We start from the raw sequence: 23,340 nt of genomic DNA on the forward strand, positions 1-23,340 counted from the left end.
GGGGTGTTGTGAGTGTCTGTGAGAGAGAGAGGGAGGGAGAGAGAAAGAGAGAGAGAGAGAGAGAGAGAGAGAGAGAGAGAGAGAGAGAGAGAGAGAGAGAGTGAGTGAGTGAGTGAGTGAGTGAGTGAGTGAGTGAGTGTGTGTGACTGTAAAAGGGTCTAAGTCTGTGAGGGGGTGCATGTGTGAGTGTGGGTGTGTGTTTGTCTGCAGGAATGTCTGTGTGTGAGTGTGTCTGGACTGGGGGGTTGTGAGTGTCTGTGTGAGAAAGTGTATATGTGTGCTTGAGTGTAAAGGGGTCTAAGTCTATGAGAGGATACATGTGTGAGTGTATGTGTCTGTAGGAGTGTGTGTGTATGTGTGTGTGCATGTGTGTGTAGGAGTGTCTGTGTATAGTGCAATGGTGGTCACCAGTAGTGTGACATGAACCTAAGGACCCGGTTGAGGCCCTCCCAATGGGTACAGAACTTAGCTATCAGCCTCTGCTCGGCCACCTTTCGCTGCTGCCTGTCCTGAAGATTGCTGAAGTGATGAGCAGTCCTGGACATTCGACATCGGACCTTCAGGTGATCATCCTCCAAGGCAGACTTCGGGACATGTCACACTACTGGTGACCACCATTGCAACACACACACACACTCCTATACACAAACATACACACAGACACACCTATACACAGACACGCACACAGACACACACACACACTCCCACACTCACACATGCACCCTCTCACAGACTTAGACCCCTTTACGATCACACACTCACACAGACACACACACCCACTTGCACACATACACATATACGTTTGTGGAGTTAATTTGTACTTGCAGAGTTACATTGTACTTTGCTCAAAAATCACATGAATCCAGGTAAGATTCTTAACTCATTTTTTAGATTAGAGTCAGTTTAAACATTATGGCACAGACAACAGCATACAGGGGGCCAACACGTTCAACATATTATCTGGCTGACACCAACTGTTAAAGTTAACCTGAGAATGTAACTTTTTTTAAAAATGTTTTGTGATTTACATATGAAAGAAGTGAAACTATCATGGTCATTTTAACAGATGAGAGACTTAACAAACAATCAAGGTATTTTTCATGGATAATTTCAGTTACATCACACTGTAAACTTTTGCTACAAATTCTGTGTCTTACAATTGTGTACTCCACAGCCACCTGATGAAGGAGCAGCACTCCGAAAGCTAGTGCTTCCAATTAAACCTGTTGGACTATAATCTGGTGTCGTGTGATTTTAAAGATGTCATCTACTTGACACTAAGGAACACAGAAATATGATAAGGCCATTCAGTCTCTCAAGCCTGTCCTGCCATTCAATGAGCTCATGACCTAACTCCACATAACTGACTTTGACCCATGCCCCTTAAACGTTTGCTGAACAAAATTTAATCACCTCAAATTTAATATTAACAACTGATCCAGCATCAATTATTGGTTGTGGAACAGAGTTCCAAACTTCTACCACTCTTTATATATAGAAGCATTTCCTAACATCTCTTCCAAATGGTCTGGCACTAATTCTCAGACTATGCCCCCTACTTCTTGAATCCTCAACCACTGGAACAATTTATCATTATCTACCCTGTCATTTTCTTCTATTACCTTGAAAACTTTAATGAGATCATCCCTTCACCTTTGCAATTCTAGAGGAAACAGGCTTAATTTGTATAATTTCTCCTTGTAACTTAAAGGCCAGATATGAACTATATAGCATTAGCTCTAACAATAAGTTCCGGAGAAAACTTTTGAGTTCTTCTCAAATCCTGACATCACACATCTCAACAATATTCGTTAACTTCTATACTTGTATCCATGCTCAAATCCAATTCTCAGAATTTTATATTCAGAAGCTAGGTTGGATTCTTTGGGAATTTGTGATTTCAGATTTACAATAGTTGCAAGAATTTAAAATTTCAATTTACACTGATGAGACTCTCACAGAAAATGGAACCACAAAGAAATTAGCATTTGCAATGGTGTGAACTGGGCTAGTGGTAATTTCCTTCATTATACATTTAGCAGTACAGTGATCTACAGAAACAAGAAAATCCGGAACATAATAAAAAATAACATAAGGACATCTGATAGTGTGTATTCACAATAATGAACCAAATTAACATCATGTCTATTAATGAGGACATTAAATTACAAAGATCATTAATTTCCGAAAAAACATTTATCACGATAAACGTGAATTGGCTATGGGATTGAGTTAACTGCTTGAAACGATTTGTGCTTATCTTTGTCCAAAACATGGTGAAGGTTTCTGGAAGCGAGCTATATTCTGTACTCTGTTTAAGGCAGTGTATGTTTCGGTTACTTGAACCTTAAGCATTACTCAAACAGATAGGGTGTTGATGAGCACACTAAACACTGGTTATCATCATGGCATAATCATTAGATGCTGAAAATGCTCATTTTGATAAGGCTGAGTGTGACCTAAAACATATTAATGGGTGAGTTGAAGAAATACTTTTACAAGAATAAATGATTAGACAGGCAGCAGGGATTTAGAAAGGACAGATATGTTCGGAAAACGTCCTCTGTTAGGGATGTTAAACAGAAATTAAGTAGATCACAATACTTCATAAAATAGCCATCAGAATTTTCAGAGTTTTTGATGATATTCCATGTGTTTAATTAAATTAAAATCCATTAGCATCTGAAGCAAAGTATGGCACTTTATAAAAGATTGATAGAAACTAGTACATCTTTGTCAGTGATGCAAAGAATAATTTCTTTGCATTACAGATTGAGAGCCTCACTAATGGCAGCATGTATCAGAACTAATGGACAGACAAACATGTGGACATTTGCTCCCAACTTTTTAATATCTGCAGCCAGCAAAAGATCATAGTGTTATACACTGATGCAATATACTGAACAAACCTAGACTGTTGTTAAATCTTTCATCTTTTAGAATGGGTTGCAGTTTTCGCTTCTTTAATATGTCAATCCCAGAACTTCTTTCAAGTCATATTCCCAAGATAACTTAAGATTTTATAAAATAAAGGTGACATCTCAGCTCAAACAATACATTAAAGGTGTGAGGTTAGAGTTTGTATGTATAGAGGAACCTTCATTATCTGAAGGACACGGACGGGGATAATCTGAAATGCTGTTAATTGAATGCAGGATAATCAACGTCCCTCTGTATTCCAATCTTGAGTTAGATCGGTTCTATTTCCAAAGTGGCAATTTATAAAATGTCGCATGAATTATAAAAAGTATTGACTGCCTACAGATTGAGTGCTTTTTGAACAAAATAGAATGTGTCTGCAAATACATTTCTGCAAATGTAAATTCATCCCAAACACGTTTGTGGCACATGGTGGGAGAGAGAGAGCGAGAGAGACAGAGAGAGAGAAAGAGGGGGAGAGAGAGAGTGTGTGTGAGAGTGTGATGGTGTGTGTGGGGGGTGTGCATGTGTGTGTGTGCCTGAGAGAGAGTGTGTGCATAAGAGAGGGTCTGCGTGAGTGTGTGAGTATGTAAGAGAGAGACAGAGAAGGTGTGTGTGTGTGAGAGAGTATGTAAGAGTGTGTGAGTAAATGTGTCCTTTAATGCTGCAAACACCTCCTCTCTGGTAATACGCATGCAGTCCAAAACATCCCCACTTGTTTCTCTTATTTTCTGAGCATCCACGATTCTCTCCTCAGGAAACACTGAGGAGAAATATTCATTAAAAATCTCCCTTGTTACAGCAAATGATCATACATTTGTAGTTGCATTTCTCAAAGTACAGCTTCAACTTTAACACCTTTAAGAGAATCAGTTTTCCTTTTAAAACCAAAGTAAAAGCTGGAGTTAAGTATTCTATGATCTACCTCATCAGAAAAAGAACTAAATTAAATAACAACCTATAAGCTGAAATATTTTATGTTACTCATTTATACAGATGACACTGTGTCAAGTTTAAAGACTTTGGTATCTAGGAAACTGATGCATTCCTTGTGTATTTTGGCTTTATCTTTCATGGGGCTGATAATTATTGTGTTTATTGATTAATTCTTTTAATTCTGCTTCTGTGTGAATCCAAATATCCAACATATTAACATATATAATGAATAATATTGTTCTGTGACTGCATCACTGAATAAAGGAGTTTTTGAAACTGAAAAAGTAGCCCCTGAAAATTAAAAACAGTAGTAGAACCCAAAAATCAAAAAGTAGCCCTCAAAGTCAACGTTTTCAATTCTGTCTTCAGCTGTAAAAGCTAGATCACCCAAATATGCTATCATTTTCATTCTACCTGTCTTAAGTCCTCTCACTGTACTGATGCTTTCATTGCATAAGATGCACAATCCTGAAGCTATGGAGTGGCTAAGTGGCTAGCACTGTTGCCTCACAGCACTAGGGACCTGGGTTCAATCCCAGCCTCGGGCCATGGTCAGTGTGGAGTTCACACATTCTTCCTGTGTTTGCATGGGTTTCTTCTGGGTGCTCTGGTTTTCTCCTAAAATCCAAAGAAGTGTGGGTTAGGTAAATTGTTCATGCTGCATTGCCCATAGTGATTCAGGGAGGTATAGGTTAGATGCATTAATTTGGGTAAATGTAGACTAATATGATAGGGGGAATGCAGGTGGGTTGGTGTGGACTTGTTGGGCTGAACGACTTGTTTTCACAATGTAGGAGATTCTTGAGTAAGCAATTGCTTTTGTTCTGGTACAAAGATAAGCATCTGAGTTACTTCTATCAGCCACTCATATTCTGAGATTTTGGAAATGATTCCAATTAATCATGAGGAATGAACTTTAAAAGTTTGATTACCATATTTGATAAGAACTGTCTTACTTTCATGACCTACTATTTTACCTGGGTCTTTCCAATCTCAAAGAGCATCTCACCAAATCTTTGGAATTAAATTCAGTCTTGGATGGTCTTACATGATACCTCAGAGCTCTGTGAATGTTCTCTCTGAGCCTAGCATTGATGAATGCTCCTACCCTTGCACATGACAATGCAGAAAAATTCAACTAATTGAAATACCTTCTGAAGCATAGCGTAGAAAGAAATTTGTGATTTCATTCAAGTTAAATTGACAGCAGCTATATCCTGCAAACATATGAAACAAATGCTTTGTATGAACTATCAGAACCAGGGAAATTGGCTGTTTTGCAGTCTGGCTTATCAGCTAAAATTATATGCAGCATCTTATCAATCACCTGCATTCTGGATGTAGGTTTGCTTGCTGAATGCTTACATGCAGAACCTCAACCTGAGCTACAAATCTTCTCAAAACTCGCTGATCATCTGCATGATTCCTTTCATAGGTTGGAATCTTGTGGTTTGGAAGTGGAAATGAACTTACTTCATCAGGACGACAGTGGATCACAACAGTGTCACCTTCCAGTGTCTGTATTAAATGCTGGGCAGGAAGGCCCAAGTTCCACCTTCCTACCTCACTGCCAATTGATGCTCCTTAGTGGTAATCTAATCAAGTGAATACACTATTCATTTTTTTTAGACATTCAAATGCTAACTGGTGCACTTTCAATTCTGTCTTCTGCTGTAGTGCTAGATCACCCAAAGATGCTATCATTCTCATTCTACCTGTCTTTCGTCCTCTCACTGTATTCATGATTTCATTGAGTAAGATGCAGAATGCCTAATGTTTCAGTGAAATCTCAAGGGAACAATAACTTTCCCAGGATTTGATTTGGATGTCAACACAGGAGGTACAGTCAGTAAGTTTGCAAATAACACCAAAATTGCTAGTGTAGTGGACAGGAAAGAAGTTTAACTCAGAGGACAATGGGGCCTGGATCAGATGAGCCAAATGGGCTAAGGAGTGGCAGATGGAGTTGAATTTAGAGAAATATGAGGTGCTGCATTTTGGACATGCAAATCAGGGCAGGACTTGTACACTTAATGGTAGGACCATAGGGAGTATTGATCAACAAAGAGACCTTGTGAAGGTTCATAGTTCCTTGAAAGAAAAGTCCCAAGTAGACAAGATAGTGAAGAAGGCATTTGGTATGCTTGTTTTGTTGGTCAGTGCATTGAGTATAGGAGTTAGAAGGTCATGTTGCAGTTGCACGGGAAATTGGTTAGGCCACCTTTGGAATACTGCATTCAATTCTGGTCGCCCTGCTATAGGTTGGATGTTGTGAAACTTGAAAGAGTTTGAAAAAGATTTACATAGATGCTGCCAGGGTTAGAGGGTTTGAGCTATAGGGAGAGGCTGAATAGGCTGGGGCTATTTTCCTTACAGTCTCAGAAACTGGGGTGTGACCTTATATGAGTTTATAAAATCATGAGGGGCATGATTTTCTGACATTTTCTTTTCTCTAGGGTACTGGAGTCCAAAACTAGAGGGCATAAACAGGTGAGAGTGGAAAAATTCAAAAGGGACTTAAGGAGCACATTTCACGTAACAGCTAGTATGTATATGGAATGAGCTGCCAGAGGAAGTGGTGGAGGCTGGTACAATTACAATATTTAACAGGTATCTGGATAGGTTTATAAATAGGAAGAGTCTAGAGGGATATGGGCCAAATGCTGGCAAATGGGACTAAATTAATTTAGGATATCAGGTCAGCATGGACAAATTGGTCCAATGTTTCTGTGCTGTACTGCTCCATGACTATCTGATTGACCATCTTCCTGTCCAAGAACTGAACAGTTGGAATTAAAAGTTTCTTTATGAGGCTCCTGTAATTTAAAATGCTAATACCTGGGCTTATTCTACTTGGAGCAGAGAAGGTTAAGAGGTGGTCTTATTGAGATAATCAAAATTACGAACAACTTTGACAGGGTAAAGGGGGATATTCAGACCATTCACTGGTATGTCAGCAACTTTGGGTCACAATTTCAAGATTTTCAGCAATAGAGTGAGGAGTGAGATGAGGAGAAATTTCCTTACTCACAGAATTTTTAGGATTTGGAAATGTGCTGCCTGGATGAGTAGTGGAGGCAGATTCCAAAGAAGGTTTCGAAAGACACCTGGATACCTGGAGGACTATGGAGATGGGTCTGATGAATGGGACTAGTCGGGTAGCTCTTTTGGGAATCGATACAGACATGATAGGTCAAATGGCCGCTTATAAACCGCAAAATTCAATGATTCTATACTTTTGTACTGATCTGGAAATTCCCAAATTGAATTCAATCAATTTATATACAGTCTGCTCCAGTCAATGATATGTTGCTGCGTGGACTGAATATCTGTTAAGCCTATCGAAGTTTGACCATACGTCATAGACATATAACTTAAGTGGCAGGGTGGCACAGTGGATTAATGGTTAGTACTGCTGCCTCACTGTACCAGGTGCCCGGGTTTGATTCCAGCCTTGGGCATCTGTCTGTGTGGAATTTGCACATTTTCTTTGTCTCTGAATGGGTTTACACTGGGTGTTTCAGTTTCCTTCCACTGTACAAGGTGTGTTGGTTAGGTGGATTAGTCATGGTGAATGTGGAGTTACAGGGACATGGCTGGGGGCTGGGTCTGGGTGGAATATTCTTTGGAGAGGCTTGATGAGCCAAATGGCCTCCTTCTGCATTGAAGGGATTCTGGGGCTGTTGTCCCTGAAGCGTCGGAGGCTGAGGGCTGACCTTATAGAGGTTTATAAAATCATGAAAGGCATGAATAGCATAAATAGACAAAGTCTTTTCCCTGGGGTAGGGGAGTCTAGAACTAGAGGGCAGAGGTTTAGGGTGAGAGGGGAAAGATATAAAAGAGACCAAAGGAGCAACATTTTCATGCAGAAGCTGGTACATGTATAGAATGAGCTGCCAGAGAAAGTGGTGGAGGCTGTACAATTGCTACATTTAAAAGGCAAAGGGATGGGTATATTAATAGGAAGGATTTCGAGGGATATGGGCCAAGTGTTGGCAAATGGGAATATATTAGGTTGGGATCTCTGGTTGGCATGGATGAGTTGAACCAAAGGGTCTGTTTCCATGCTGAATGTCTCTATGACTCTATTATATCCTTTTTAGTAGGCACTGAGGTAACTGACCTTCTACATCCACAACCATCTTCCTTTATATTAGGTATGACTACAAACAGAAATGAGTTTGCCCATTGATTCCAGCTTTCCAGTTTCCACATTTGATTTTAATCTAATTTTCTTACTGACCATATGATTCAAACTCTGAGAACATCAAAGCATATTTCTATCCCAACAAGTTTGCTATATTTTTATAACAGTTACTGGTACAGAACCTTTCTCTTGTGACTTTTTTTAACCAGCTGTCAACTTCTGCTTGCAAGCAACCATTCTTAGATTAGATTAGATTAGATTAGATTAGATTAGATTAGATTACTTACAGTGTGGAAACAGGCCCTTCAGCCCAACAAGTCCGTACCAACCCTCCGAAGAGCAACCCCTTCACCTAACACTATGGGCAATTTAGTATGGCCAATTCACCTAATCTTTGGACTGTGGAAGTAAACCGGAGCACGGAGAGGAAACCCAGGATGACACGGTGAGAATGTGCAAACTCCACACAGACATAGACCCAAGGATGAGGTGCTCTTCCTCCAACTGTCGTGTTGCCATGGTCTGGCAACTGAACAGGTCTCACCCTGAACAACTTCTCTTTCCAATCCTTCCACTTCCTCCAAACCAAAGGAGTAGTCATGGCCACCCGCATGGGCCCCAGCTATGCCTGCCTCTTCGTAGGATATATGGAACAGTCCATCTTCCGCAGCTACACTGGCACCACCCCCCACCTTTTCCTCCGCTACATCAATGACTGTATCGGCGCTGCCTCGTGCTCCCACAAGGAGGTTGAACAGTTCATCCACTTTACCAATACCTTCCACCCCGACCTCAAATTCACCTGGACCGTCTCAGACTCCTCCCTCCCCTTCCTAGACCTTTCCATTTCTATCTCGGGTGACCGAATCGACACGGACATTTACTATAAACCGACCGACTCCCACAGCTACCTAGACTACACCTCCTCCCACCCTGCCCCCTGTAAAAACGCCATCCCATATTCCCAATTCCTTCGTCTCCGCCGCATCTGCTCCCAGGAGGACCAGTTCCAAAACCGTACAACCCAGATAGCCTCCTTCTTCAAGGACCGCAATTTACCGCCAGACGTATTTGACGATGCCCTCCACCGCATCTCTTCCACTTCCCGCTCCTCCGCCCTTGAGCCCCGCCCCTCCAACCGCCACCAGGACAGAACCCCACTGGTCCTCACCTACCACCCCACCAACCTCCATATACAACGTATCATCTGCCGTCATTTCCGCCACCTCCAAACGGACCCCACCACCAGGGATATATTTCCCTCCCCTCCCCTATCTGCCTTCCGAAAAGACCACTCCCTCCGTGACTCCCTCGTCAGGTCCACTACCCCCACCAACCCAACCTCCACTCCCGGCACCTTCCTCTGCAACCGCAAGAAATGCAAAACTTGCGCCCACACCTCCCCCCTTACTTCCCTCCAAGGCCCCAAGGGACACTTCCATTACCGCCACAAATTCACTTGCACCTCCACACACATCATCTATTGCATCCACTACACCTGATGTGGCCTCCTCTATATTGGGGAGACAGGCCGCCTACTTGCGGAGCATTTCAGAGAACACCTCTGGGACATCCGGACCAACCAACCCAACCACCCCGTAGCCCAACACTTTAACTCCCCCTCCCACTCCACCAAGGACATGCAGGTCCTTGGACTCCTCCATCGCCAGACCATGGCAACATGACGGTTGGAGGAAGAGCGCTTCATCTTCTGCCTGGGAACCCTCCAACCACAAGGGATGAACTCAGATTTCTCCAGTTTCCTCATTTCCCCTCCCCCCACCTTGTCTCAGTCAAATCCATCAAACTCAGCACCGCCTTCCTAACCTGCAATCTTCTTCCTGACCTCTCCGCCCCCACCCCAGTCTGACCTATCACCCTCACCTTGACCTCTCTCCACCTATTGCATTTCCAACGCCCCTCCCCCAAGTCCCTCCTCCCTACCTTTTATCTTAGCCTGCTGGACACACTTTCCTCATTCCTGAAGAAGGGCTTATGCCCGAAACGTCGATTCTCCTGTTCCCTGGATGCTGCCTGACCTGCTGCGCTGTTCCAGCAACACATTTCAGCTCTGATCTCCAGCATCTGCAGGCCTCACTTTCTCCTCAAAGATAACAACAGACATAACCTTGATCTCTCCTCAGGACAACCATGACTGCATGAAACACAATCAAGATATATCTCATTGGGATCATCATCATCATCGGGAACAACATACACAAGACACCAAACAGATAAATATTTGTTAGCTTAGTCAATATTAGTTATCCCATTGTTTGTAAACAATATTTTCTGTGTTCGATTTTCTTCATGAATTTTTTTCTTATTACAATTTTTTTGTATTTGTTTACTTCTCCAATGTCGTATTTATTTTAATTTACTACATTTGCTTGATCAGCTGTAAGTACGAGGCTTTTTATTGTTCCATTCAGATACAGTTTGCTATCATGTTGTTTGTGTCAACTATTCTCTGGCTTTATGTTTTTTTTCTGTATTGGTTCATTTATTTATTTTAATTTACTGCACTATCTGTAACAATTTAGTTGTTCAAGTATATATTGTGCTTAGCTTGAGACTGGATGGTCATGTAGTCACTGCACAGAGATTGGTCTTTAATATGTGATCCATCATGCTTTGTGTTCAGGATCAAGAGGAGGGAATGTGGCCAGACAGGCCACTCAAATTGATGAATTTATGATGGATTTACAAAGATTAGATAATGACTATGGTATGCTGGGAAACTAAGGCAAGCTTTGAACAACATGACTGTGCTAATAAACATGGTATAGAATCCAGACAGGCAAAAACCACCAACAGACAGTTTGCAAACAACCTGGTAGCTGCAGACCCTACAATACACACCCAAACTTGGGTTTGAATGGAGTCAATGGAATGTCATCCAGGGTGATTGGAAGCATCGAGGTGTGTACCAGATATGGAGGTGCCTCACTCCCTGATTTGAAGGAGGCTACATGTGCCCAGCACCTTCAGGAATGGAGACCAAAGGACCACCCTGCCATCAACATGATCAATCCATTGGTGAACACTGAAGACCCTCCCAAAAGGGCACAAAGACTTTAGAATATAAGAATCACCGCAACACCACGCTCAGCACAGTAGCTCGAGTGCGGTAACTCAAGACCAACCACTGAGAAGAGAAGGCACTCTTGAGATCATCAGGAGAAGACGACTAGATGACATCCCCATATGGAGCGCGGCCAAGTTCTAGTGTGGTGATATACAATCATCCAGAGTTAAGTTAAAAAACAAGATAAACATTGGTAGTGTAAATTGTTAACTTATAGTGCAGTTTTTGTAATATTATTAATTGTGTCAAATAAATGAATACTATTATTTATTATTATTAGGAGTCGGCTCACCGTTCTTTTGCTCAATATGAGTTAAAACACACTGTGTGTCAGGCACAACAGTCAGTACCACCATCTGACAAAAAATTACATGGCCCCTGTGAGTTGCTATTTCTCAGCAATGCAGGAGGGAACACAGCAAATGAACGCAGCCAATTTCTGGGAGAAAGTGAAGACTGCAAATGCTGGAGATCAGAGTCGAAGAGTGTGGCAGATGCAGCAGAGGAGGACGAATTGGGAATAAGGGATAGTATTTTTACAGGAGGCAGCCTGTAAAGTACCTTCCACCCCAACGTCAATTTTACCTAGACCATCTCAGACAACTCTCTCCCCTTCTTGAATCGCTCCATCTCCATTTTCGGTGACCAAAAACATAGTCATCTACTTCAAACCCACCCCTAGCTACATTGACCACAACTCCTCCCACCCTGCCTCCTGTAAAACCCCTATCTCTTATTCCCAATTTATTTGCCTCCACTGCAGCCGCTCCCAAGAAGACCAATTCCACCATAGGACATTCCAGATCCTTCTTCAAAGACTGCAATTTCCCCTCCCATGTGGTCAAAGATGCCCTCCAGAGCATCTCCTCCACTTCTTGTACCTCTGCTCTTGAACCCCAACCCTCCAATCACAACAATTAGTAAACAATGAAGACCCTCTCAAAAGGACCCAAAAACTTGGTCCTCATCTTCTACTACACCAACCTCCGGACACATCACATCATTCTCCACCTTTTCCACAAACAGACACCACTACCAGGGATCTATTTCCCTCCCTACACCTATCTGTGTTCTGGAGAGACCATTCTCTCCGTGACTCCCTTGTTAGGTCCACGCCACCACCAACCCATCCTCCACTCCTGGCACCTTCTCTTGCCACCGCAAGAAGTGCAAAACCTGTGCCCACACCGCCCCACTCACTTCCATCCAAGGCCCTAAAGTATCCTTCCACATCCAACAGATTTACCTGTACTTCCAGTCATTTACTGTATCAATTGTGCTCAATGTGGTGTCCTCTACATTGGGAATCAGGATGCAAACTTGCAGAGCATTTCAGAGAACATCTCTGGGACACACGCACTAGACAATCCACTGCCCTGTGGCCGAACACTTTAACTCCCTCTCCCACTCCACCAAGGACATGCAAGTCCTGGGCCTTCTCCACTGCCAAACACTAGCCACCCAATACTTGGAGGAAGAACATCTCATCTTCCGCCCTGGGACCCTCCAACCACAAAATCAATGTGGATTTCACCAGTTTCCTCATTTCCCCTCCCCCACCTTATCCCAGATCCAACCTTCCAACTTGGCATCGCCCTCTCGAGCTGTCCTCCCAGTCCCTCTTCTTTCCCAACTATCCGCTCCACCTTCTGACCTATCACCTTCATCCCACTTTCATCTACCAATCACATTCCCAGTTACCTTCCCCCAGCCCCACTCCCCTTTCAATCATCTCTCAGCCTCCTTGGGCTGCCCCCTCATTGCTGATGAAGAGCTTATAGTCGAAATGTTGACTCTCCTGCTCCTCAGATACTGCCTGACCGGCTGCACTTTTTCCAGCACCACATTCTTTGACAGCCAATGTCTGACCAGAGCTTGGCCTCCGATTCAAGGAATGATTTAAACTGCTGATGCTTAAACTCACAGCATGTTGTCAAAAATTGTGAATAACTCAAAGGAGAGAAGACAGATTAACAATTCAGGTGTCAATTGCAACACCTCACTGAATTTGAATGAAGAGTTGCCATCTCAAATGTTAACCCAATTTTCCTTATTTCAGATTTTGATAGACTTGCCATGTATTCCTGGCATATTTCTGATTTTTTTTATCGCTATCCATGGAACTTAATAAAGTAGACACTGGTTGACATGATATATAACAATGGCATATATAATTAGTTGATGTAACCTAATATGACATTGTTATATATGGAATAACAGCTAAATTAAGATACACAATTATTGAATGTTTACATAAATAAACCATTTTCTTTTACCATATTAGAATGCATTTAGATTTTCATGTAAAATGCTTCAAATTGAAAAATTCAATTAGAGAAAGATGATAGTGAACCCAGCACTAGTTTTTGTTAAGTCACCTGTGGCCAAATATTGCACTAGGATTATTGTATCTTACCATTATGCTTTGTGTAAACAGCGATTTGACAGTGGGCAATATGCATCCTCCATATTGAAAATATTACTCCATGTTTAGCTGTACAACCTCATTGTAACTACATTCCTTATGCATACTTTTTAAATTTTAAATTAGGTATATGATTAAATTCAATCCAAGGTATGGCTAAAATGAAGTAAGTACTGGAGGACACTAAAGTCACATATTAATGCTGCTGTCTAAAAGGTGTAAATTTTGGTCTCAACAGAATGCAATTTCAATAATATTTCTTCAAACTCAGCATTTTGTGATGCATAACCTCTAACAAATATGTTGCTTCCTTACTAATCAAATTACAGTATAAAAACATGGAATAGTCACATAGCAGTTCCATTAACCCAGTCTTTTGAGCATGTCAGATTCCAGTCATGGCAAGCTAGTGACTTTATACAAAACAACGCAATGCAGCCGACCAAACCTGCACTGAATCCTAATACTTATTTAGGCCCACTACGTATTGCTCATATGTGGTTTCTATCTCTCTGTTTGCCTCCCATTCATGTACCTATCAAGATACACTCTAAAAGTTGCTAACATGCCTGTTTCCACTACCTCCATTGGGAATGCATTCCAGGCATCCAACAACCGTTTTCTGCATGTTTCACCCCAAAACTTTCCCCCTGCACCTTGAACCTTTGCCCTCTTATAGTTTATCTTTCCACCCTGGGAAAAAGCCTCTGACTATCCACTGCATCCACTGCATCTATATATTGCACTTTAACATTCATGCTAATAATTAAGAGTAACTTTAACTTCTTATGTCACACGGACTTTATTCCTTCTCCATGCAAATGGTAAAAGAAAGTTTACATTCAAAACTAGCTGTTCAAATAAGTGAATAGCAACCTCTTTTTAAAGTTAGTATGATGTCACCAAAATTTAGTTTTTCTCAATAAACCTTTGTATGACACACGTTGTATATACTTGTTTGCATTACCATCATGAAAGAAGATTTCTTCAGTTTCTGTATGTAACAAAACCATAAATCCATTTGCAAGAAACAGGTTTTCAATTTAATTTCAGATCACATATGGTGGAAATCTCCTTTAGTGAAGAAACAAATCATGATTGGATAATAAAATGTTCTCAACATGAAGAAAATAATAAATGACTGCTTTCACTCTTTAAAAATATATTTTCAGTTAAGTTTTGTTTTATTTCTTGATCTCCCGATATGTTCTCATTTTCTGTAGACCTCATTAACACAAAGCACAATTTATTTGAAATCAATTGTCCTGTAGTTGCTCTCCACACTCATCATTCTTCAATGTAAATCTGAATATTTAAGGAGATAGTTACAGTTAAAGGTTCTGAAGAGCTTTTCAGACTGGAGGCCTGAGACCAGTGGCGTGCCACAAGGATCCCTTCTGGCTCCACAACTTTTCGTCATTTATATAAATGATTTGGATGTGAACATAGATGGTATAGTTAGTAAGTTTGTACTGGACGTGTAGTGGACAGAAGGAGGTTACCTCAGCATACAACAGGACCTTGATTAGATGTGCCAATGAGCTGAGGAGTGGAAGATGGAGTTTAATTTAGATAAATGCAAGGTGCTGAATTTTGGAAAAGCAATTCTGCGCAGGACTTATACACTTAATGGTAACATCCTGGGGAATGTTGCTGAACAAAGAGACCTTGGAATGCAGGTTCATAGTTCCTTGAAAGTAGAGTCACAGTTCGACAGGATAGTGAACAGCCATTTGGTGTGCTTTTCTTTATTGGTCAGAGCATTGAGTACGGGAGTTGGGAGGGGTCGCATGTTGTGGTTGTGCAGGACATTGATTAGGTTACTTTTGGAATATTGTGTGCAATTCTGGTCTCCTTCCTATCGGACGGATGTTGTGAAACTTGAAAGGGTTTGGAAAAGGTTTACAAGGATTTTGCGAGGTTTGGAGGATTTGAGCTCGGCTGGGCTGTTTTCTCTGGACAGTTGGAGGCTGAGGGAGTGACCTTATAGAGGTTTATAAAATTATGAGGGGCATGCACTACATCAGTAGACAAAGTCTTTTCCCTGGGGTGGGGGAGAAACTAGAGGATATAGGTTTAGGGTGAGGGGGAAAGATATAAAAGGGACCTAAGGGGCAACTTTGTCACACAGAGGGTGATGTGTGTATGAAATGAGCTGCCAGAGGAAGTGGTGGAGGCTGGTACAAGTGCAGCATTTAAAAGGCATCTGGATGGGTATATGAACAGGAAGGGTTGAGAGACATATGGGCCAAGTGCTGGCCAATGGGACTAGATTAGTTAGGATATTTGGTCATCCTGGACGTTCTGGACTATAGGGTCTGATTCTGTGCTGTACTTCTCTTTGACTCTATTAGAGTCATATCGGTATTGAAATGTTAACTCCCGATCTCTCTCTCTCTCTCTCTGTCTCTACAGATGCTACCAGATTTTCTAGCTTTATCCAGCATTTTCTGTTTTTATTTTGTGGCACTTACAATATATGAACTGGTAAAGTATCAAAGTGTCATCTTATGTGGGTCTGCTAAGCACAACAGTTATGTCAGTTTTGGAGACAAACCTATACCTAAACTGATCTGCATGATTCAGTTCTAAGTCTGCAGTGCGCTTATCAGATTAATACCTTTTGGCTTTTGGATGGTATGGATGATTTAAAAAAAGCAATGATCAAGTTTAAGTTGTGAACTTAATTCAACTTATTTTTACTCACACTTTACACTTAGCTTGTAAAACATATCCTTACTTTAAATGCTCTACTGCTTGGCATTGGATATACACAGTACTTTGGTGGAAGGTGGTAGTGACACTGTCTGAAGACAACAAGGTGTCATTCTGTATGTATAAAAAAAACTGTGCTGTATAATTTATTCATAAAAATCTTTATGTATGTATTTAGTCACTGTAGCAGTTCAATAGTTTTGTTATATGTAGCAAAACAAACCTTAGTTGTTGCTTACTTAAACAAGATTATACATGCAGTGAAGGTGGACTAGGTCAAAAATCACATGATACCAGGTTACAGTCCAACAGGTTTATTTGAAAATGCAGACTTTTGGTGCCTTGCTCTTTCTTCAGGTGTTAGTGACAGAGGAAGACCTTAGATACAGAATTTATCTGTAAAAGATCAAAGGGTCATATAACTGCATTAGTTCTTCTCTTGGTGTTTGTTTGAAAGTTCTGGTGATGAGGCATTCTGCTCACATAGCAATCTAATAGAATTCACTGTCTCTTTTTCCTTCAGGGTCTCCAGCATGCTATGTACTGACAACTTTCTAATGGACTTCTGGTCAAAGGCGTTTCTCTTTTCAATTTTCTCCACAAAAGACAGATAATATGGAATGATCCAACTACTTGGAGCATTCTGTGACCAGATCCATTCTTCAGCAGCTTGGTGTTTGCATTCTGAGGGTCTACTAGGAGAAAGCTGGAAAAGCACAGCAGGTCAGGCAGCATCCAAGGAGCAGGAGAATCGATGTTTCAGGCATAAACCCTTCAATAAGAATGAGGCATTCCTGATGAAGGACTTATGCCCGAAACATTGATTCTCCTGCTCCTCGGATGCTACCTGACTTGCTGTGCTTTTCCAGCATCACACTCTTCCTACTGAGGGTCTATGCACAGCTTGATGCAGCCACAAGCAAAGGTGGCAATTAGAATGAGGGTGATATTGGGTACGACCACCCCCACTTTGTCCAGAACTTTGTACATGGTATCTTGGTGGACACAATCCAGCTTAAACCTCCAGATAAAGTGGAAGATGGCGTGGATGACTGCAAAGGTACAGGTTCTGGGAATGTGCCAGACTTGCGCTACATAAAACAACAGAGAAAGTACCTCACACGTGATGACCAAGTTTTTACCAGCAATGGAGAGGGAGCGGTGCTTCCAAAAACCCAGTTTCTGCCTCACCTTGGCAAAACACTCCTCCCAAGGTTTTGCGCTTGCCACAGACCCTCCGAACCACATTCCCAGCGCCATCAGGTAATCTGTCCTGAAGGTTATGGGAATAAAGGATCAGTTGACCCAGGTTCCAAAGAACATGGCCTCGCTCTTGCCTTCTGAGGCCAGTTCAAATTGGTCGCAGATGTTCCTGAGTTGACCAAGACCCTTGAGTCCTTAGTAAAGAATAAAACTCCCAGAAGTGACAGGATCAGTTCACCCTGACCAAACCTGTACTGTACTAGGCAGGATAGTCTCTGACAGCATCACAGTGCTCAGGGACACAATCACCTTTGTTCAGACAGGAGTGTGGGCACCTGCCTCATCAGCCTGGACTAGGGGAAGGTCTTTGACAGGATACAGCACACCTACATGTAGGACATGCTGTCCAAACTGGGCTTTGGGGAGTGAATCTGCAATTGAATTTGAATGCTCTACACCAACATCATTCAGAGAAAGTGAGGACTGCAGATGCTGGAGATTAGAGTCAAAAAATGTGGCACTAGAAAAGCACAGCAGGTCAGGCAGCATCCAAGGAGCAGGAGAGTTGACATTTTGGGATAAGCAATTCATCAGGAGTTTTAGTGCAGGCTCAATCAATGGGTGGGAGTTAGGAAGCCTCACAATCAGATCTGGAGTGAGACAGGGCTGCCCATTTGCCTGTTTTGTTTGTGCTGTATGGAATCTTCTGCTGACTCCATTAAGAAGAGGGGTGACTATTCCTGGCAGTGGAGGCCGGCAGGTCAAAGCTTCTCAGGATGATGTCACTGTTTTCTGCTTGGATCTGCTGTCAGTGCGCAGACTCATGAGTATCTGCATCCAAGTTCGAAATGGCCTCAGAAATCAAGGTAAATTGAGGCTTCAGTACTAGGAAATAATAGCGGGTCAGCTATATTTTTAAACTAAGTTGTCCAATGACAAATCATGGGGAGAATAGCTTGTATAAGTCTCTGAAATTAAGTAATGTTCCCTTTGTGATCACTGTTATTGCCAAATCAGGTGATGAACTTCCTGCTTAACTCTGAGATGAATTTTAGACCTCATTCTGTTATGGCCATAAATACCATTATGGCCACTTTCATTCTTGTCTCATGTAACTACTGCTAAAATGCTTGTCCTCAGCTCCAATATGAAGTTACAAGACATTGATGGACAAAATGAATTGGCAAAACTATGGCATTTCACTATTGACTATTGCCTTCTACTGTGGCCCTAAATGGATTTTTTCTAAACCTTATCTGTCCAACATACAGCCGAGGGGCCAGAATGTGGCCAATGAGGCCTCTTGATGTTCCAAATATAGGTGCACGCGTCTGCAAGAGGCTGTTGTTCCAATGTCAGGTCTGTCTTTCTCAAGCATTTACTGCTGATAGGCTCATACCAAATGCACTGCATGGACATCTTTGCAAAATACATTGATCTCAATGATTCCTGGCTCCAAAAGGTTAAAATACAGAGAGACGTTACATAAACTACAGTGAAGTTCCAATAAATTCAGAATGCTACAGTGGTTTGTCGAAAATGTTAAAAATATTTAAGGGAACAGATAATTTCAGACAAAGGGTAGCAGAACTTTATGAATCTTTTCCAAAAATGGCAATTAATATTAAACTAATTACTAATTTTAAAATTGAAAATGACAGACTACTCTTTTCTAAATGTAGCAAGGGACATGGACTATAATATTCTGTTAGGTCAAGAATCAGCCATGACTTCATTGATTGATCCAACAGAATTGAGGGGGACAATTGCCTACTCTTGGTCCCACATTCCAGACTTCATTTCCTCTCTACTCTTTTTGCTTACCTCTTCAGTTCATAGAAATCATAACGTAATAGAGCAAATAATGCAGCAATTTATCCACCTCGTCCATGCTAACTTTCAAACAGGATCTCAATTAATCTCTTTTCCCTGTTCCCTTCCCAAAATTATAGAATTATTCATCCAATTCCTTTTGAAGACTATTGCTCAATCTATGCTCGGACCTTAGAAAGGATACACTGTTCTTGGAGGTTTTGCAACATAACGTTACAGTGTTTTGCAAACCCTAACCACATGTTAGATTTCACTTTTCCGCAATCAACGTACATTTGTGCCCTCCTATTGTTGACCCCTCAGCATTACAAAAAAAAATTGTTTTACTCTACATAAATCCTTCAGTTTTACATTGCAGAAATGGCTTTAGGAGGACCTCGAGTTTACAAGAAACACTGCATTAACGCAAATTCTTCCCGGCTCTCCTTCTCTCATGATTTTGAACACTTTTGTCAAATTTCTCCTTAAGTTTGCAACCATAGAATTTTACAGTACAGAAGAAGGCCATTCAATTCATTATGTCTGTACCTGCTCTTGTAAGAGCTACACAGCTAGTCTCATTCTCCAGCACTATCTTCATAGCCCTCTAAATTCAACACTTTCAAATGTATCCAACTCTCTTCTGAAACCTCGGCTGGAGTCTCCCAGGCAGCAAATTCCAAACAACTCTCCACTACAGATAAAAATGGGCAGCTTTTCAAATTTATCCACAAAATTGCAATCCGAAACCCTGGAGCCATTCCAGTAAATCTCTTCTCTACTTTCTCCAAAACTTCAATACGATACGGGTTGCATGGAGGCTCAGTGGTTAGCACTGCTGCCTCACAATACCAGGGACCCAGGTTCAATTACGGTCTTGGGCAACTGTCTGTGTGGAGTTTGCACATTCTCCCTGTGTCTGCGTAGGTTTCCTCCGGTTTCTGACTTCCAATCAAAAGATGGTCAGTTTAGGCGAACTGGCCGTGCTAAATTGCCTTTAGTGCTCAGGGATGTGTAAATTAGGTGCATTTGTCAGAGGTAATATGGAATAATAGCAGAATTGGTCAAGGTGGGTTACTCTTTGGAGGGTCGATGTGGATTTGTTGTGCCAAATTTGTTGTTTCCACACTGTAGGGATTCTATAATTTCTATGCTCATTCCCACCAACTGGTACCCAGAATTGGATGGAATGATTGGGGCTGAACTGTTGTGATATATACATACAATTGTTAAATTATCCAAAGCTTCACTTGTACAGCTTATTCTGTAATAACCTACAGTAGAATATCCCCCAATATACTTTAGAACTGATACTTAATCACACAATTGAAATACTTTTAACTGATCATGTTTTAATTAAAAATTCTTTAAAAACCTTAATTCAAATCACAATAAAAGAATCTCTGCACTTGAAAACATTTTTCAAAATTCCAAGAATGTCTCATAACAATATTAGTAATAATTATATCAATAGTTTGTTGGCAGAGGATATTCGACATAAAAATCCACATTGCACCGATCATTACATCATTAACATGACAGAGATAGGTGCTTATTTTTTTGGCAGGAGATACATTAAAAAGAATACACATGAGCAATATACTTCCACAGTCAGTCAATCCCCAGTCAGCCAATACATAAAACATATTAATTTAGTAGCAGTTTTAACAGTAATAAACAACTGATATGAGAAATTATTGAAGATAGCATTCGATTAAAATTGACACTGTTGCAGTCAGATATTTAAAAAAATTTAACTTGTACCTGTCGGTGTTGAGTCAGAGGATACTGCAGCCCTGATGACTGCTGGTTTTGTTGCATCTTCTGCAGCAGCACTTTTTGTTGCAGTGCAATTGGTATGCTCTGGGCCCGCTGCAATGCTTGATTTTGGAGGTGACCTGCTGGTGGTGGTGGTTGTTGCGTTGGTGCTGAAGGCTGCTGCTGAGTATAATGTAAGACAGAAGGTTTGCTTTGGGAAGCCAATATTGATGAGATCTGGCCTGACTCTGGATCAAAATGAGACAAGGGCTTAGTATTATTATACGAAAGTTCATCTGGTGATGCAGACCTAGTATTTATCATGCTGTGATTTATACTATGAGCCTGCTGCTGGTGAATTATCATATCCATGTGGCTAGTCTGTGCTGCAGTTGGGACCTTATAAAGGCAATTATTTATATTTTTGGCCTTACTGTTGTTAGTTGACACCCCAGTGAGCAGAGAATTTTGGGGGTTGAAGGACTGTTGGAGGAGGGATGGACTGGGTATTTTCTCCTGGACAAAGTTTCCTGATGAAGGACCAGACTGTGGAGCAGGTGGCCAGCTAGCTGCCTGGCTTTGCTGCTGGTGCTGGAGCATGGTGTGCTGCTGCCGATTGTCTGCAATCTTTTTCAGCTGCTGTGCATGAGACATGTCATGCCAATTGGACAGGGTTTTGTTTGTTGCAGAAGGCAAGGATTGCTGTGGTTGGCTTTGACTTTGAGGTGCTGAAGAACTGGGTGAAAGAGTGGACATGGTCGTATTTGTGATGGAATATGGTGGTCCAACGGATGGAGGCCGCATTTGGGGTGATCCTGTTGTTGCCTGGGTAAACCCAGATGAGTATTCCGTTTTAACTTTTGGATTTTCCAACTGTGAATGTGGTTTCACAGTTGCTCCATTGCTCTGGTTGCGCTGACCAAGGTCCATATTGAATGATTCTTCATTTCTAATGCTGGGGTTTAACATGTTATCCAGATCAATTTCACTCAGTGGAGGAACACCTGACATATTTGTCAGCTCATCAAATAAATCCTGCAAATCTGGATCAAGCAGCTGCATTCCTAGATCATCTTTGGGCTCAAACAACATACTGTTGCTGGAGATTTGATTGTTTAAGTTCTCAGTGCATGAAACACTCTCCACTCGTTCCTGTTTCATCTCTTTGTTGAGTGACAAGTTGAAATCAGAACTGATGTCACTATCCTTGGCTTGAGTGCTTCCTATCAAGCTGCTGTCTTTTCCTGATATTGAGGGTTCCATTGTGACAGAAATCTCCATGGTTTGACCTTGTCCATTACTGAGCTGATGCCCACTTTGGCCTATTGCAAGACCAGCTTCATCCACTCGTATTCTCTTAATAGCCATTTGGAAAGACCCGTCGGAGATGCCATTTTGTCTATCGCTGTTTATGGGAGAACCATTTCCTTCCAGCTTTCTTTTTATTGAACCCTGTAACTAAAAGAATAAAAATGCATGAACTTCTATTGCTAGTAACATTTTACTTACTTATCCCTCCTTAAAAAAAGACTAGTCATTATTAACAGGTAAATAATGCTTAAACAATTAATATCTACTTATTGCAAATTTTGCAATTTGGCATGTTACACTGCAATCTTGGACACTGGAAATTGACAAGTCATTGGGAGAACACCTTATTTTCCTGAATCTAAGAGGCAGTCATGCCATGATGACAGCATTGCCAATGGTGATCTACAGCAATTGTGTCCACTAATGACTGGTACCACCTCATCTCTCAGCATTTTAGACTCCAGAAATACGCTGGGTCCTCTCAGGTGGTGAACCAGGCACTCGCAGAAGAAGAGAATATAGTTGACATTAGATTAGATTATCTACAGTATGGAAACAGGTCCTTTGGCCCAACAAGTCCACAACGACCCTTCAAAGAGTAACCCACCCGGACCTATTCCTCCTGACTAATGAACCTATCACTACAAGCAATTTAGCATGGCCAATTCACCTGACCTGCACATCTTTGGACTGTGGGAGGAAACTGGAGCACCCAGAGGAAACCCACGCACTCACGGGGAGAACGGACAAACTCCACACAGTCAGTCGCCTGAGGCGGGAATTGAACCCAGGACTCTGGTGCTGTGAGGCAGCAGTACTAACCACTGTGCCACCGTGCCGCCCAAATTACACATATCCCTCTCCCACCCAAACTCATTAACACTTCATTAGTATCGACTAATTATTTGAAGGAAAATGGTTGAACACCACCTCAAACTGCTTTTATAACCATGATTGACAATGACAAATCTGCAGTCATCAGCACTTTACTGCTATATATTTTCAGATGTTCATTCCAGATATTAA

The 23,340-nt window shown here is 41.5% G+C and overlaps 1 protein-coding gene across 7 annotated transcripts in view; it reads right to left on the reverse strand.

Annotated features, from left to right (window-relative positions):
- maml2 (mastermind like transcriptional coactivator 2) overlaps positions 1–23,340 on the reverse strand; it is a 434,176-nt gene that overhangs the window by 112,578 nt on the left and 298,258 nt on the right. For 5 of the 7 annotated variants that reach the window (XM_087988004.1, XM_043691468.2, XM_043691467.2 and 2 more), the window contains one exon: positions 21,010–22,461. In XM_087988004.1, coding sequence (XP_087844130.1) covers positions 21,010–22,371 — 1,362 coding nt within the window. In that variant the 5' untranslated portion in view covers positions 22,372–22,461. The remainder of the gene's footprint in view (positions 1–21,009; positions 22,462–23,340) is intronic. The other 2 variants (XM_087988002.1, XM_087988005.1) reach the window with 1 other exon arrangement.

The sequence above is a fragment of the Chiloscyllium plagiosum genome, unplaced genomic scaffold (assembly GCF_037043375.1).
Source record: "Chiloscyllium plagiosum isolate Xiang-an unplaced genomic scaffold, Cpla_swu_hap1 HiC_scaffold_6, whole genome shotgun sequence".
Classification (NCBI taxonomy): Eukaryota; Metazoa; Chordata; class Chondrichthyes; order Orectolobiformes; family Hemiscylliidae; genus Chiloscyllium; species Chiloscyllium plagiosum.